We start from the raw sequence: 15,305 nt of genomic DNA, 5'->3' as shown, positions 1-15,305 counted from the left end.
TTTCTTAGTTCATCTTTCTGCCTTCGTCTTTAACCTTTTCAGCCCTCCTAACCATGCTCCCATGGCTGGAATTTCTTGGCGGCACTGAGGAGGGCTCCATGGGCGCAGACATGGTGAGTGGGGTAGATGGGGGGGGGGGGCGCTCGAGCCCCTCCGGTGGCAAATCCACCTCTGCATGCGGCTGTGTGGCCCATGGTGATCGTCGCTGAAAAGAAAACCAAAAACCAAAAGGTGCATATTTTTTGTCATATGCTCAGGCACATGTTGTCGAAGAAAGATTTTGTGATCGTCCTTGCCACGCGCAAACAACCGACTAACTATCCTTTGTCCTCGTCCACTCAGACATCATTGAGGCTTCATATGTAGGTTAACTCTATGCAACACTTGCTACTATGACGGTTGCACATGCGCATATCAAGTCTAAAAGATAATAAGTTATCATAAAGTTAAATTTACCTTTAGGGATATATGCTCCATCACAATGCACCATTCAAAGGGGGATGTGTGCACTGGAGGAGTACCAGAGCGACTCACTCCTTTAGTGCACAAATTCATTTAACAGTGCATTAGGATAGAGCATATGCCCCTAAAGAAAAACACCTCCACAATTTGTCTCGGTGCAGAGTGAAGTATGACTCTAAAAGAGAAAAAAACGCCTTCGCAATTTGCTCCGATGCATGACTCGAGGGACAAACTGGCCCAATATTAATGAGAGAGAGAGTACCTAGTCTAGCCTCTAGAGAGCTAGTATCCCTCGTGAACTAGTACCATACTCCCTCATCCCAAATTTTTTTTCAATTCGCTCAAACTCCACCTAGGTAGCTACCGAAGTACCGTGTACGAGGCCTTCTTTAGATTTTTTTTTTTGAATTTTGATTATGTAGCATTTTTGTTTTTATTTAATAAATATTATTTAATGATTGAGTAACTAGACTTAAAAGATTTGTCTCACAATTTATAGTCAAACTGTATAATTAGTTTTTATTTTTATCTATATTTAATAATTCATACATGTGTCGCAAAATTCGATGTGATGAGAAATCTTGAAAAGTTTTTGTTGAAAATTAAGGCCCAGTCATGTACTACGGCTAGCTCTAGCTGGTGTCATCCCGTCCGTCCGTCCGCTGCGTGGCTGTGCGGCCGGCCGGCGCCGGGAATCACGATGAATACACCGTCACGGTCACGCCCACCGTGGGCTTGATCCCAGTCTCGGCTGGAATCTGGACATGGTCTGGAGGCCAAGGCACATGGTAGCATGAGTTGCATGCACCAGTACAAGATGAGCTAAAAAAAAACTACTAAACAAAAAAGTGGTATGATTGCTACGGATCTTCAGAACAGTCAACGGTTTTAGTATTGCTCATTAGTTAATAGCACATGGCAAAATCAAATTGCATCCATTTCTGTACAAATCAACCTACGAGACAAGGTCTAGGGGCAAAAAAAAGAAGGAAAAATAATGACAAAATATCAGAACTGGTTACAAAGGCAGAGTGTAAGTTGTATGTGACAAGAGACATGGACACATGGTCGAGACTCCAGAGCTGCCAATGGAGAAGATTTCTCGAGTTAGAATAATAAAAATGGGGAGACTAATATAAACAGGCTGAACCGTATTGAGTCTTGCACTAATGTTGTACCCCATCTCTCCCCAAAATGGAGAAATCAGCAAATACTTATCAAGATGATGAAGATACTCACTCCAGTCCTTCATACTGATTATTAGTCAAGAGTAATCATGACAATCTGCAGAATGATCATCGGCGCTAGCCTCAACAAAACTGACATTTTGACATTTTGGTCTATGTTGCTGCTGACGAGATTGTGTGTCTGGATATCAGGAGACCAAGCCGCAATGCTTTCTGCTTATAAAGCTTGTGTGGGTTTTTTAACATTTCTATACTTGCTTTCTTTGTACCTAACATGACACGAGCAATGCTAAATAAATCCCCTTTCTCCAAGGCAAACTGCCATTCTCTTGGTGAGACGTCAAACCAATCTTTTCTTGAAGATACAGTTGTTTTAACCTCCACATACTCTGTGAAACCCTCTGGGTGTGTTATAACAATATCATAAGGCAGTCCGGTTTCAATTTTGTCGTTCACCCACCTAACATTGTTGGAACCTAGCTGTTTGGCAAAATATTTCTCGACCAGTGCTTCACCAAGCCTCCCTGTTCTTAACTGGCTTGCATCTGATGGCCGCTGATTCCTGTCTTCTGCAAGATTAGCCAGTTTCTCATCGAAATTTGTTAGCTCAACATGGACCGTTGGGCTTGAACTTCCAGCCTCCTCCAAGTTCAAATAAGCAGGTGCATTGAAAGGTTCAGCAGACATCGCCATCTGAGGCTCATCAAAGATTTCCGTTGAAATATCTCCAAGCAATGTAGTTTCGGTCCTTGGCTTCTCTTCTATAATCCAATCCCCTTCAAGATCAACAGAAAGCAAACTATCTTCGGTGTGTCCATACATACCAGGCATGTTTAAGTTTGATGAAAGTCCAGCATCATTGACCTTTGCCTCTTGCATGCTTGCATGCTGGTTTATGAGAGGTGTTCTGAAGACGGGTGCTGTTCTCCAATGGTTAAGAGGCCAACTTGAAACCATTCCTGGTGCCTTCTGATGATTTGGAGCACTGAATTCACGGACAGGTTGGAAATCAACCCCCTGGGTATCAGCACCACCTTGGTTGGCTGAACCTTGGTCGACTGCAGACAAGGAAGAGAAGGACCAGACAGCTTCATGTTTAGGTAACTCAGGAACATTCTGATTATTAACGATAAAAGACTCTATTTGCTCAGCATGGGTGCCAGATTCTGCCATGGTTTTGATCATGTGTAGAAAATTTGCAAAATGCAGATCAGGGGATCCATCAAAGAAAATTCTAGAAAGCTCCAAAAATACTGAATGTGAATCAGCATCTTGTGTTGCGTATAGCGTATCTCCCTGCAAACCAGTAAACATGTCAAAAAAAATTGAAGGCAGAGGAACTAAGCAGAGCAAAACTTCAATTGTAAGCGTTAACGACATAGTGATATGAAGCTTATGTACAGACGACAAGTTGATGAATACAGCCTAGAAAGAGATTTCAACTTAAGGGCCTATTTGGAATGGAAGACATCTTCAAAAATACATTGTATAACCTGACAATGTAATTACTTGCTAATGGCAGAATCGAACAATAGATACTAACCTGCAAAAGGCAATGACATTTGAATCTTTTCTTAGAAGAACTCTCAAGTCCCCTTAGTACATACTTGTGAAATAACTTGTCAACAACTACTACTTGCAGATTGGTAATCTTCATGATGTCGTTTTTCTGGAAGTTGATATAAGTATCTCTATGCATTTTATAGATGTACCGTTGCATGTATGGCAAAAGCCAACAAATCAAGGAAACCTTTTCTCTGTTCTCTGATGTACCATAAAATATTGCTTCACGATACACAACCTACATAAAGGTAGAAAGAGTGATAAGAAACAAGGAACTAGCTATAAAAAATTTTCTTCAATATGTATTTTCATACTTCTCCTGTTTGTCTCAATGTTTTTAGATTTTTTTTTTGAACCGTAAATACAGCAAGCGAGGCCCTCACTGTAAGATTTTATTTTAAAAGAACACTAAACAAGCAACTGCACACAAAATAGGGAGAAAACAACAAAAAGAAAACAGTAAAGCAACCAGGCAAGAGAAAAATGTTTTTAGTTCAATTCAATTACATAAAAAAGAAGCATCTGTTTATGCAGTTGCATATAACTGGTAAAAGAAGCACATACTCTTAATTTACCATGTTACAATATCAAGTGTGTTGCATCACTCTGCTATAAATAAATAAACAAATAAAATTGATGTGGTCTATTTGCACTGTGCCACAACTAGAACTTTCTGCAGATAGCCAACAGATTAGTACAACCAACAACCATGGTGCTCATGATAGACATTGACACTTTCAGTGACTAATGAACTATCTTCGACCAGAGAAAGATGATTTCCTCTGGTAAAAAAAAAAAACTCGACCTCTGCAGCTGCATCGTATCATGCTGCAACCATTAGTGGAACATGTATTTCACTGAAAAGAGCACAAGGAGTGGCCTTTTTTTGTGAGAACGGGGAGTGGAACTCCCGACCTGTAGGTTACACTTCTGCTTCCTACCACTGCACTAGGCACACATTCTCGATTCCTCTGCTACAAGTGCTGCTATTCTACAGCATTGTGATGAAGTGATATTGTCATAATTATAGCATAGAATAAATTGATGCTGATCAGCCATTTCTCCACTCTTTAAACCCAAGAACAAAGGAACAAGATTGGAAATGGCTAGAGCACAAACACTTCTTTCAATACAGATTTTCTTTGCCACCAAGTTTCCAACTCCACAGTTCTCCATTTCTCACCCGTTACCATTAGTAGCCCCATACATAAAGGTGAGATTGGATTGAAGAAAATGTTTTAAGTGGACAAAAACTCACTTGCGCTATAATGACTTCTTTTATAGAGATTGTCTTGGAGAATGACTTTAATTATAGTTATAGCTCAAATGACATTTTCATGGAGTTTACTACATTTTAATTTGAATAAATTTATACTTAACTTGTTAACATAGCTCTTCGTGCATATGAGAAGCATCCTAAAAATTGAAAAACATGGATATACCATAAAAAGATGTCTATTACCTTCGAAAGTGCTTGGATGCCTAAGCTTTTCATCAAAGCAGCAACTCTTCCATACAGCATTTGCTTATCCTCAGAAGAAAGGTCACCAAATTGTATGAAGTAAACATTACTAGAGTTAATAAACTGTTGCTTCAACTCATCATCATCTACCCAGCAAACAAGGCCAAAAGAAGGATGTAGAGAGACCCATTTATCGGCTGAGGTGGGCAATATTGTTGTTTCTAATTTCTGAAGAGATTCTTTCAAGTACAATATATCATTCATCTTGTCACTTTCAGACTGCAGATACTTAGCCCATCTCACAAATACACAAAAGACCTATATATAACATGAAAACAAGAGATGATAAGTTAAATGAGATAATCTTACAAAACACAATTGCCAAAACTTTGTTGCACCTTCAGTTCAGGATAATTCAAATCGTGATTAACAGGGAGTATCCACCTAACAGTTAACAGTAAGCTATAAAATATACTCATGCAGTAAAGCAACTTACATGGTTTGCTGCCTGTGAAGGCAATGCTATGGTTGACAGCCGTAGCAGCATCTCAACATAATTTGATGTTGTTGGAGCCTTTGGTACACCACATGTCAGAGTAAATAATTCACAAAGGTTTGGATAGGCTGCAGATAGCATTCTTCTTGGGAACATGCTTCTGTTTCTCGTTGCAATGAAATCCTCTGTTATTTCAAAGCATCCTGTTGGGTCATGCCAATAGAGGTCTTCTGGCGCCAAAAAACTTCCAGGAATAACCTCACTTGCCCGAGGACGCTGTAGTGGTGTAAATATAGAGGGAGATGACATGAACTCCCGTTTAATGTCAATCTTTGAGTCCGCCACACCTTCTGACAAAAAGGTATAGAATTTGCACATCTGGCTCATGCTGAAGAAAAGGAAGGTTAATCCATAGTGCATTAATTTAAAAAGCAAAAGGATAAAAGGACGGCTAAGTGATTATGCTGATTTGCATAACAAATTTGTGGCTCATATATTTCTCAAACACACAGTATAAGTGTATAATCTAGATGGAGAAACCTAGTAGTTACCTTGCCCTAAAGGGAACCTTTGACGTTATCCAATACTTCAGGACCATCAATGCATCACAGTAGGATACCTCTGTTTTGAATCCAATGGCCTTCTTAAGTGAACTGCTAGATACCTGTCCCAGAAAGGAATAAGGTGAGGTAACCATTAAAATCCAGAACAATTTGTTAAGGAAAGATTCACCAACCTGCGGTACAGCATATGGAGCCACACTACCAAAAAGAGAGCGGACATTTTCAGAATCATAGAATAAATCTGTTGGATAATGAAGATCCTCATCCATTCTTGATGCTATCCATTTGAAGCTTTGAATGCACTTCATAAACGATGATTCAACTGCTCTGTTTTCACCACAATGTGTAGCATCTGTGAGGATCATAGATTTTGGACTATAATAATCATCCCAGAATCTATCAAGAACCTCCAGAAGATATACACAATTTTCCCTGCATCTTTTTGAAGAAAATATTGATAAAATTCTAGATAATTCTGGTGACTCCCAGTCATACACGGTACAGGGTTTTGCAGATACATCAGCTAGAGAAAGGCCTCCTGCCAGAAGAGAATCAACTTGGGATAAACTTTTTTCAACTTTCACTACCTGCACAAAATCAGTCACACCCATCTCTTCAAAAAATCGCCTCCATTTTTCCCGTTCAAATGATGACGACTCTGAACCATGATGAATCAAATAGCTACTATCAAGTTCAATCCAACTAATTTCTACATTCTGAAGCAGTCTGCTAACATCCACGGAATTCCCATAATCTTTGCTGAAGTGAATTGGTTCATCAGCTGGGCTCTTGTATCCATGGTTTGTAAGGAAGATAGGACTCTTCCGAAGTTCTGACACTATCCCTTCTTTTTCAAAGTTACAGCTGGTGCAAGAAGACTGAAGATGAACCATAATAAAGCTCACATACTCTCTAATCATTCTATCAGTCACATTAGCATCTAAACCGTTACGCAAGGACACCATGATGTGGTTTTTAATAATGTCATGCCCAGACAACTTTCGCACCCCAATCTTTTGGAGCATGTCTGCCAGATCATCTATTCTGACTTCCTCCATGAGGTATTTATTTTTGCAGCATGCAGAGAGAAGATTTGGACTTACAGTTCGAAGATTACCATATAGAACAGGAAAATTCTCAATGCTACTTCTGCATTCAGGAATGGAACTGACAACATCATATGGCAACCATATAGGACCATCTGAAACAGAGCTAAATGAACCATCTGAAAGTGGGATGCATGGTATTTTCCTAACTTTATCCAAAAGAGCATCTTCAAGGCTTCTTGCTGAGGAAACATTTCGAGAATGAGACAGCAACGTCAGATAAAGGTTAACAAACCAAGCACACAGCCATTCCAGGCCCAGTGACTCAATACAACCATCAATTCGGCAAATAGATGAGATGGTATCTAGCAAAATGTTTGGTCCATAGTCATGAATACCTAGGGCCCTTGATAAATTATCAGATATAATAATATCTTTTGAGAGGTAACCAAGACCAAGATGTTCATGAAGTAAGCCTTCGGACAATAGCATTTTAGTTTGTTCATCCCAACCCCTAAGCGTATTGCATGGATAGACCCATTGCACAGTAGAGCCATCCAAAAACATGCAGCAGGTCACACGCAACTTGGAAAGGATCAAGTGAGGAAGCTGGCTGAAGAATCCATGAACCTCTCCTGCTAGAGGAATAAAACTCAAGAAGGCTGTGACAGCTTTTCCAGGGCACCTCTCAAAACAGGGAAGAGCACAAAAGGATTCTTGGGCACAGACAAACAAAGAAGGGAATTCAGACAACAACCACTGATTCCATGCACTATCCGCATCCACTTCCTCTCTGGAAGATGGTAAAACAAAATCTCCTTGAATAATGAATTTAAGACCGTAATTCCTTAGAGGAAGAAAAGCAAACACAGGTTGCTGCTTCAAGTAAGGTTCATAATCTCCTTTCTCAGTCTGCTGCAAAGTAAATGCCACAGCTATCTCTGTGGTGCACACATCATGCCGCACAATGGTACCTTGTAACCTCTTACTGACCACCAACCAACTCATTGTCTCAATCCCATGCGAGATTCTCACAATGCCATCACCAAGAACCTCCCTTCTCATAATCAGAAGTGTGTCATCAAACAAATTCTTAAACTTGATACATTTTAGTCGATGAAGGAACAGCAGTAGAGATGGGTGCAGATCTGAAAACAAAGACACAATGGAGCACATACCAGTGCCCTCCCTAAATTTTGATCTGAAGGGAAGTAAAATGCAAGTGTTCCACAACGGATGGGCATCCTTGTCATCTTCAACGGCTAACATTCTGCTAAAAGAAGTGGTACTGTAAGGTGGAACTGCAGTTGGCAACACAAAACCAATCTGGCCATCTGTGATATCAAATTTCACATGGAAACCATTTGAATGGATCTCCGGAGCATCAGTTACCTACAAAACATATAAGTGACAAAATTAATTGGTATATTCATCTCCCAGACAACTCAAAAGTCTCACAAGATATAGGGTATGTACCAACAAAAGCAATACAGTAGGGAATCTATGAAACTGTGGACAATATGGTAACTTAAAAGTTATGATTATGTTAATACCTACCCGGAAAACTGATTTAAATCCAATGCCTTTATTTCCAATATAACCCTGGTTTGATCCTTTCTTTGTCGAGTTACCAATATCACAGAGTGCTCTAATGTTCTCAGCAGAGAAGCCCCTCTCATTGTTTAGAACAGCAATACCATTCTCTTGGAGAACGAATGCTAATGTTGGTTCAACATCCTTAGGATATGTATTGTCGTCAGCATTCTGTACCTGATATATAAAGATCAGCAAAAAAAAATATTCTCAACTTTCCATGTAACCTCCAAGCACACAACAAAATCTGAGTGTAAAGGAAGAGCATAGTTCAAGGTTACCAGCTCAAGAAGTAGATGAGAATCCTGGGAATATAGTTCTTGTGAAAGGCAATGCAATGCTCTGCCAAGTCGAGCATGCTGCTTCTTTAACAAGCTATTCTCAGTGTCACTTAGTGCCTGATCCAGACCAAACTCTTCACGACGTATAGTCTCAATAACAAGAGATGCTTCCTCAAGATTTGTTTCTTCCATCATGGAAGATCTGCTAGTATGTAGTTCTGCAATATCTGCCTCAGTTCCAGCAGGATTTAACATCTTATTATTATTGTCTTCATTATCCATACCAACCCGATCATTTATGCCAGGAAACAATTGTCTTCTCTCACCCATCATATTAACATCACTAGAAATATGCCCGTTAGAATTTTCATGTGTGGCTCCCTCAGATGCAAGCTTGGCAGAAGAATGCATTTCTGTCTGCACATGAACTTCTTCAGTTAAACACAACCTACGGCAATCTTCAACCCATTCTACAACTCCAAGTGACAAGCCAATATCATGAAGCATGCAAAGCTGCCCGTTTTCAGTGGCTTCATGCAACATAACTGCATGCCAGTTCTTAGTAACAACCCGAAATCCTGCCAATAGTATGTCTGCTGCAAGACTACGGAATTCCAGAGGTAGATGGCCAAGACAATCAAGTACAAATTTTGCGATCAAATGAACAGTGTTATCAAAGTTTGGCAAGCTTTCAGACCTGATCAATCTTGCAGAAGACACCTGAGAGCTTTCTTGACACTGATCAGCAAAACAAGTAGAGCTTTCACTAATTAGGTTTTGGGGCTCGTCAGGCATAAATATTTTGTTTTCAGATTTAGCATTCATCAAATCATTGTTGTTATCTACTATGAGCTTTATTGCTCGCTGTGCATAACATTTTAGCAATGACATTGGGGTGCTCGTAGAACCATTGTAAACGTATAGCAGTGAAAGCAGTTTCACTGCCACTTGAAATGGTGAGCGTTGGATAATAGCTTCCAGAAACTGATCAACTGTGGCTGATGAATCTACTCTAATAAACCTACCATCTGTGGTCGCAATGCATGCAAGCTCTTGAATTGGACCAGTATTCATCAACCAATGTACAAAGGAGCCCAGTGTAGGAGCAAATAGCGAATCCCAATGGGACCAAAGAAGCAGATCAGACAGCATAGGAGCCCTCAGTAAACAATTAATTGCCTCTCTTGAGCAAACTGTTCCACAATAATAAGATTGCTCAGCGACACTTTTCCCCAGTTCATCAACATTCCCATGTCTACTTGGCAAAGTTCCAGACCACCGTTTCTCCAACAAAGAGATGGAAAATTTTAAACTATTTGTTTGTATGTCTTTCTTCTGCCCCTCGATAAAGCCAGGAACTCCTTCACCAGATTTATCTTGCACGATATTAAAGCTTATTGTTGGAAATTGCCTTTTAAGAAGCATAACGAAACTATCCTCTGAAAACCCACCATCTTCCAGCCAATTACTCTCAGCTTGATAGAGTAAAAATTCAATTTGCTGCTGCAGTACAGAAACTTCCAGAGATGAAGGGTTACAAGTACCCTCCTTCAAGAAACTACTCAAAGCAGTTCGGAACTGATGACAATGTTTGTCCAAAAACTCAAGGAATGTCCCATGGCCAAGAGCACTGAATTGATTTGCTGAAAATTGAGTAGTTACCCATGTTTCACAATCATTAAGTGCCCTCACTTGCATAGTCACATCACCTGAGACTTTACTGTTAGATTCAATATATTCCGTTATCCTCCTGATGACATCGTCAATAGCAACACCTGCATGAACAAATGAACATATGAAAATGGGACATTTGTCTGTAGCAGCAGTTCAGCAGAAAATGAGTACCAAGTGCAGTTGAACCAAATGAGAGAGAGAGAGAGAGAGAGAGAGAGAGAGAGAGAGTACACACTGTGTCCAGTCCTGTTGTCTTCACTCTTCTTATGGGCTCCATCAGTACAACCAGTATTTTCTTTACTTGGAGGCTCGATTTCCATAACCTCGGTGGTGGTGTTCGGAAGAGGGCTTGATGATACATTATTCTCACTAGCAAGCTGTATCACATCATAAATGCTATCCAGCAGACCACATCCCATTGATTTAACCTGCATGTCCATGTGGCAGCGAAGTTTAAAGAAATAATTCAAAATGGTAACAGTGATCCTACACATCAATAATCAATTAATAACAAAAAAAGGGGCAAAATTCATGTACTAAAAAAATAATGAATATGCATGGTCAACAAATTTCTACATCTAGAATAACTATAATCTGGCCTGTTCATAGCACCACATTCAAAATAAAAACATGCATTACTACCTCAGGTTTCAATCAAACACCTAAACAGGTGAACCTTTGAACTTTTCCTGAATTGTAAGATCTATCACATAATCGCTTGAATGCCGAGCCAAACAGAATCATCATATATCATGCCCTATTTTGAACTGCTCAATGACTCTTCATTCGTTCTAAAGGTGTAATAGTGGGACGTGGAACACAAGAGGGGGGGAAAAGGAATATAGGATGAACAGATGTGCCTACAAAAAGTCCAAATCATATAAGACCAGTGTTTTCAAGGTGGTAAGGCGAGGCGTGGCGAGTGACTAACGCCTTACGCTTAAGCGAGTACGGCGTAAGGCGAGGCGACGCCTTACCAACTAAAGGAAATTTTAAAACAGCAGCTCAGAGTAGTATATAGATGGTAAAGAAAAAAGGAAAGGAAAAAATAAAAAGGAAAGGAAAAAATAAAAAGGAAGGAGGAGTAACAAGTGGTCTGGCCCAGCCCACATGCACCAAGCAGCCCATGTGCCCTCTCACCCTCGTAGCCCTAGCGTGTGTCTTCATCTCTCTCCTGTGCTGCCCACTGCCACAACTCTGTTTTGACTTCCGTCTCAACCCATCTCGGTCTCTTCCCTCCCGTTCCGCCTCCGCCTCCACCCACCTCTCTCTCTCTCTCGATGGAGGAAGAGGAACAGAGGAAGCGGGATGCTGCAGGCCAGTACCGATTAGGGGAAGATGGCCATGGCCCGCAGGCCGCTCCTTGCCGCGGCCCGCACGGCTCGGCGGTGGTCAGTCGGCAACTTCTCCCGTCAGCACAGGTGAGTTCCCCTCCCGCTCTCCCGCTCACTGCTGTGAAATCTTCTGCGCGCCTGCTCTCTCCCTCCCGCTCTCCTGCTCACTAGTGTGGAATCTAAGGCGAGTCGTCTGCTATGGCGTCGTGTGTGCAGCGCCTTGGCGCTTAAGCGACGCCTTGAAAACATTGTATAAGACAACTTGAGGGAACTACATGACTAGACAAATCGAAAATCAGGCCAACCAGTTCCTAATTTGTGTGTTATTATCACGCAGAAAATGCAGGTCAAAGGCAATTAATGGATAGTAACTACAGTAAAGATTCACAATTCAAGTCAAATGAATAAAGGAGGATAATCAACTCACAGCAACATTGAGAAGGCCAATGCCTGGGTACTGTGAGCAGAAATTTATTATTCCCTTCTTCTCTGTTGGTGTTCTTCCATAGTAATTTGCTAACATTTCCAGAACCTGCATCAGTTACAGGTACAATCAAATTAGTTCTAGAAACAGGATAAGCCCAGACAGAGCAATTCGGTAGAGAAAAGGGAGGTTGTACGCTTGCAGCCTCATTAGATTACTCAGCTTCACAATTATTTAATGAAAACATAGATTCAATTATGAGTACATACCTGTTGAACTGGATGCTCACGACATGTTTCCTTCCATGTTGTTACAAAATTCTCCAGCTTACCAATACTTAGGAAACAATTCGGTGATGCTTCATGCTTTTGCAACTTTTGCTGCTTCTTAGGCTGCTTGCACGAACAGCTAGGACTCCTGATTTCTTCAAATTTTCTTTTTTCACTTACTTTCCCCTTTTTTCTGCTCTCTTTTGGCTTGCTATTCTCTAAGGATGGCCTTTTATTAATTTCAGATTTCAAACCAAGCCTTTCCAGTTCTTCAGTTTTTGACGGATATGGGCAGCTATTAACACGCTTATCACCATCCTTTTTGTCAAGAACAGAATATTCATTCTTATTCTCATTGTCATCAGATTTACCATCCTCAGAACTCGTATCACCATTAGTTTCATCATCGGTTGAATCAAAATGGATATGCTTATTGATGCCTGGTAACTGCTTTATACGATTAGTTAAAGAAATGAACCTCTTGTCCAAAGCCTTCTTGTGAGTACGGAAACTTGCATTTTTCAACAAATCCTTCTCCCGACTACTATTACCAGATCCACTCATATTTCCTAGAAGCTTTGCAGCAGACGTTTCTGTTTGCTTGGCCTGTTGTATCAAGGAAATATGCAACCTACAAAACCTCCTTAAATTAGTAGAAGTAGAATGGCATTTCTGTTTCAGAGTACGCAGTGCACACCAAAATCAATATTAAAATCACATGTGGAAAGATAATAAGTACATAGAACACCATGATTTCCAAACAAGTACCTACCCCAAGCTCTGTACCCGCACACCAAGTTTTTCCTTCCCAGAGACTGATTTTTTCTCTGCAAGATGATTCAAGAAATCTACAATTGTGATTTTTTTCTTAGATTTGTCCACAAATTTCAGCAGGACATTGATAACCTCCTCACTAGAAAGCTTAGGCACCACAGACAAATCATCTGGCACTAAAAAATAATGTGCAACTAGTGGGTGCTGAAGGAAAGGTCCCAAACCCAGCTCTTCAAATTGCACAACCCCCTCATTCTTGCATATCTCAACCTCCAGATCATAAACCGTTACAATTTTTCTTGCTGCAACATAGCAATGTATGAATGCATTCACCTGAAAAACGCCAAATGATGCCCATCAAAAGTAAATTACCAGAATGAACAAGTAATTTCTACCGAATAGTAATGACTTGAGACTAATAGAAGGAGCTAAGCAAGAATTGCAATTGCATGCGAAATAAAATTAAGCCCACACACTTTTGGTGAAAAGGAGCAAACATCAAGCTACTATTGTCTAAACCGACCAGTATAGTTGATAAGATAAAGCAACTGACTACTCCCTTATTAATGATTCCAGTTTAATGCTACTTATGCTCTTATCCAAGATAACTAGGTTTGGTCATGTACCACAGCTTAATTTTTGCACCAAGAGTTGTAGTGACTTCTAATACGAGAGGGAGTACATCCCATTCGAGACTACATGTACTGACCTTGCCCTCGATTAGGAAGAGGTCCCGCAGGAGAGGCACATCCTGGGGCTGGACGCCGAGGGAGTCCCATGAGTCAGCCTTGAGCGCCACCAGCACCGCCTGCGCCACCTTCCACGCCGTGACGCCCTCCCCGCCCTTCACGAGCTCCTCCCGAGCCTTCCTCGCCGCCTCTTGCGCCCGGTCGAGCACGGCGTGCTGGTTGCCCACTGGCGGCGGCGGCTGCGGCTGCGGCTGCGGCTGGGAGCCCGGCGGCGCTGGTTTGTCAGCGGCGGCGGGTTTGGTCGGCCGGTGGTTGGCGTTACCGGTAGGAGCTTGTTGGTAGGCATGGGAGGCGAAGTGTTGAGCCTGCGCCTGCGCCTGCTGCTGCTGGAGTTGGTAGGCAGCTAGGGCAGCGGGGTTCTGGAAGAGGAAGCTATTGAAGAAGGGGTTAGGGGCGAAGCCGTAGGGGTTCATCCCGTGCAGCGCCGCCGCGGCAGGGTCGGGGAACGGCATCGAGGCGCCGCCATAAAATTGCGCGGCGGCGGCGGCGCGAGGGTCGTAACCGTGGGTGGGCCGAGGCCACTGGTGGTGATCCCTGCGGCTCATCGAGGTGGTGCCCGGTGAGGGATTGGGGCGGAGGCAACGTGGAGGGGAAGGAAGAGAAGCTAGCGCAGCGCGCGACGTCAAGGTCGGCGCGGCGGCGGGCCCTGGGCAATGGGTCTCTCTGACCTTATATGGCAGCAGCTCCGTCTTGGTTTCCCAACCCGTGGGCTTGTGGGGTTATGGTTGCAACTCTTTCCAGCCCGTGGGCTGAAGTCGAAATTGTTTACGCTGCAGGCTTCTTAGACTATCTCCAACAATCGTCACCCAAAATACAAGACTCATTTGTCCTTTGGGTAGCGCTACAGGTAAAAGGTTCCATACCTATTTTTAGTCTTCTCCAACAACAAGACCTAAAAGATAACACTCTCTGCAAATGGGTCTCGAGGAGAGAGGATACCCAATGATACCCAAAATGGGTTTTCTGTATGGATACTCTGTTGGAGGCTATAGGTATTGTGTTGGAAACCTATTTTGGGTTTGGGTTCCCAAATACATATGCTATTGGAGACAGCCTTAGGTTGGGCTTCTTCCGGCTTAGGCCTGGTTTAATTCACCCAAAAACCAAAACTATCGAATCTTGTGGCACATGCATGGAGTATTAAATATAGACAAAAACAAAAACTATTTGTACAGTTTGCATGTCAATCGCGAGATGAATCTTTTGAGCCTAGTTAGTCCATGATTGGACAATATTTGCCAAATAAAAACGAAAATGCTACCGTACCCAAAACCAAAAAGTTTTCAAAACTAAACAAAGCTAGTGTATACTCCCTCCATCACAAATTATAAGGCATTCAAAGAATCTTGGAGAGTCAAAACATTTCAAATTTAACTAAAATTATAAAAAGAATTATAGAGATTTATGAGATCAAGTAGATGTACTATA

General features: G+C 41.6%; 1 protein-coding gene across 1 annotated transcript; it reads right to left on the bottom strand.

Moving 5' to 3' along the window:
- LOC8061137 lies at nucleotides 1,332-14,536 on the bottom strand. Its single transcript, XM_021451300.1, has 13 exons — nucleotides 13,838-14,536; nucleotides 13,127-13,461; nucleotides 12,355-12,985; nucleotides 12,089-12,193; nucleotides 10,563-10,755; nucleotides 8,654-10,428; nucleotides 8,337-8,549; nucleotides 5,907-8,171; nucleotides 5,722-5,834; nucleotides 5,171-5,558; nucleotides 4,675-4,992; nucleotides 3,193-3,450; nucleotides 1,332-2,945 (listed from the first exon to the last, which is right to left on the bottom strand). Exons 1-13 carry the CDS (start codon nucleotides 14,420-14,422, stop codon nucleotides 1,803-1,805), a joined length of 8,322 nt encoding a protein of 2,773 aa, XP_021306975.1. The 5' UTR covers nucleotides 14,423-14,536; the 3' UTR covers nucleotides 1,332-1,802.

The sequence above is a fragment of the Sorghum bicolor genome, chromosome 1 (assembly GCF_000003195.3).
Source record: "Sorghum bicolor cultivar BTx623 chromosome 1, Sorghum_bicolor_NCBIv3, whole genome shotgun sequence".
Taxonomy (NCBI): Eukaryota; Viridiplantae; Streptophyta; class Magnoliopsida; order Poales; family Poaceae; genus Sorghum; species Sorghum bicolor.
This window is presented reverse-complemented; position numbering and strand designations above follow the sequence as displayed.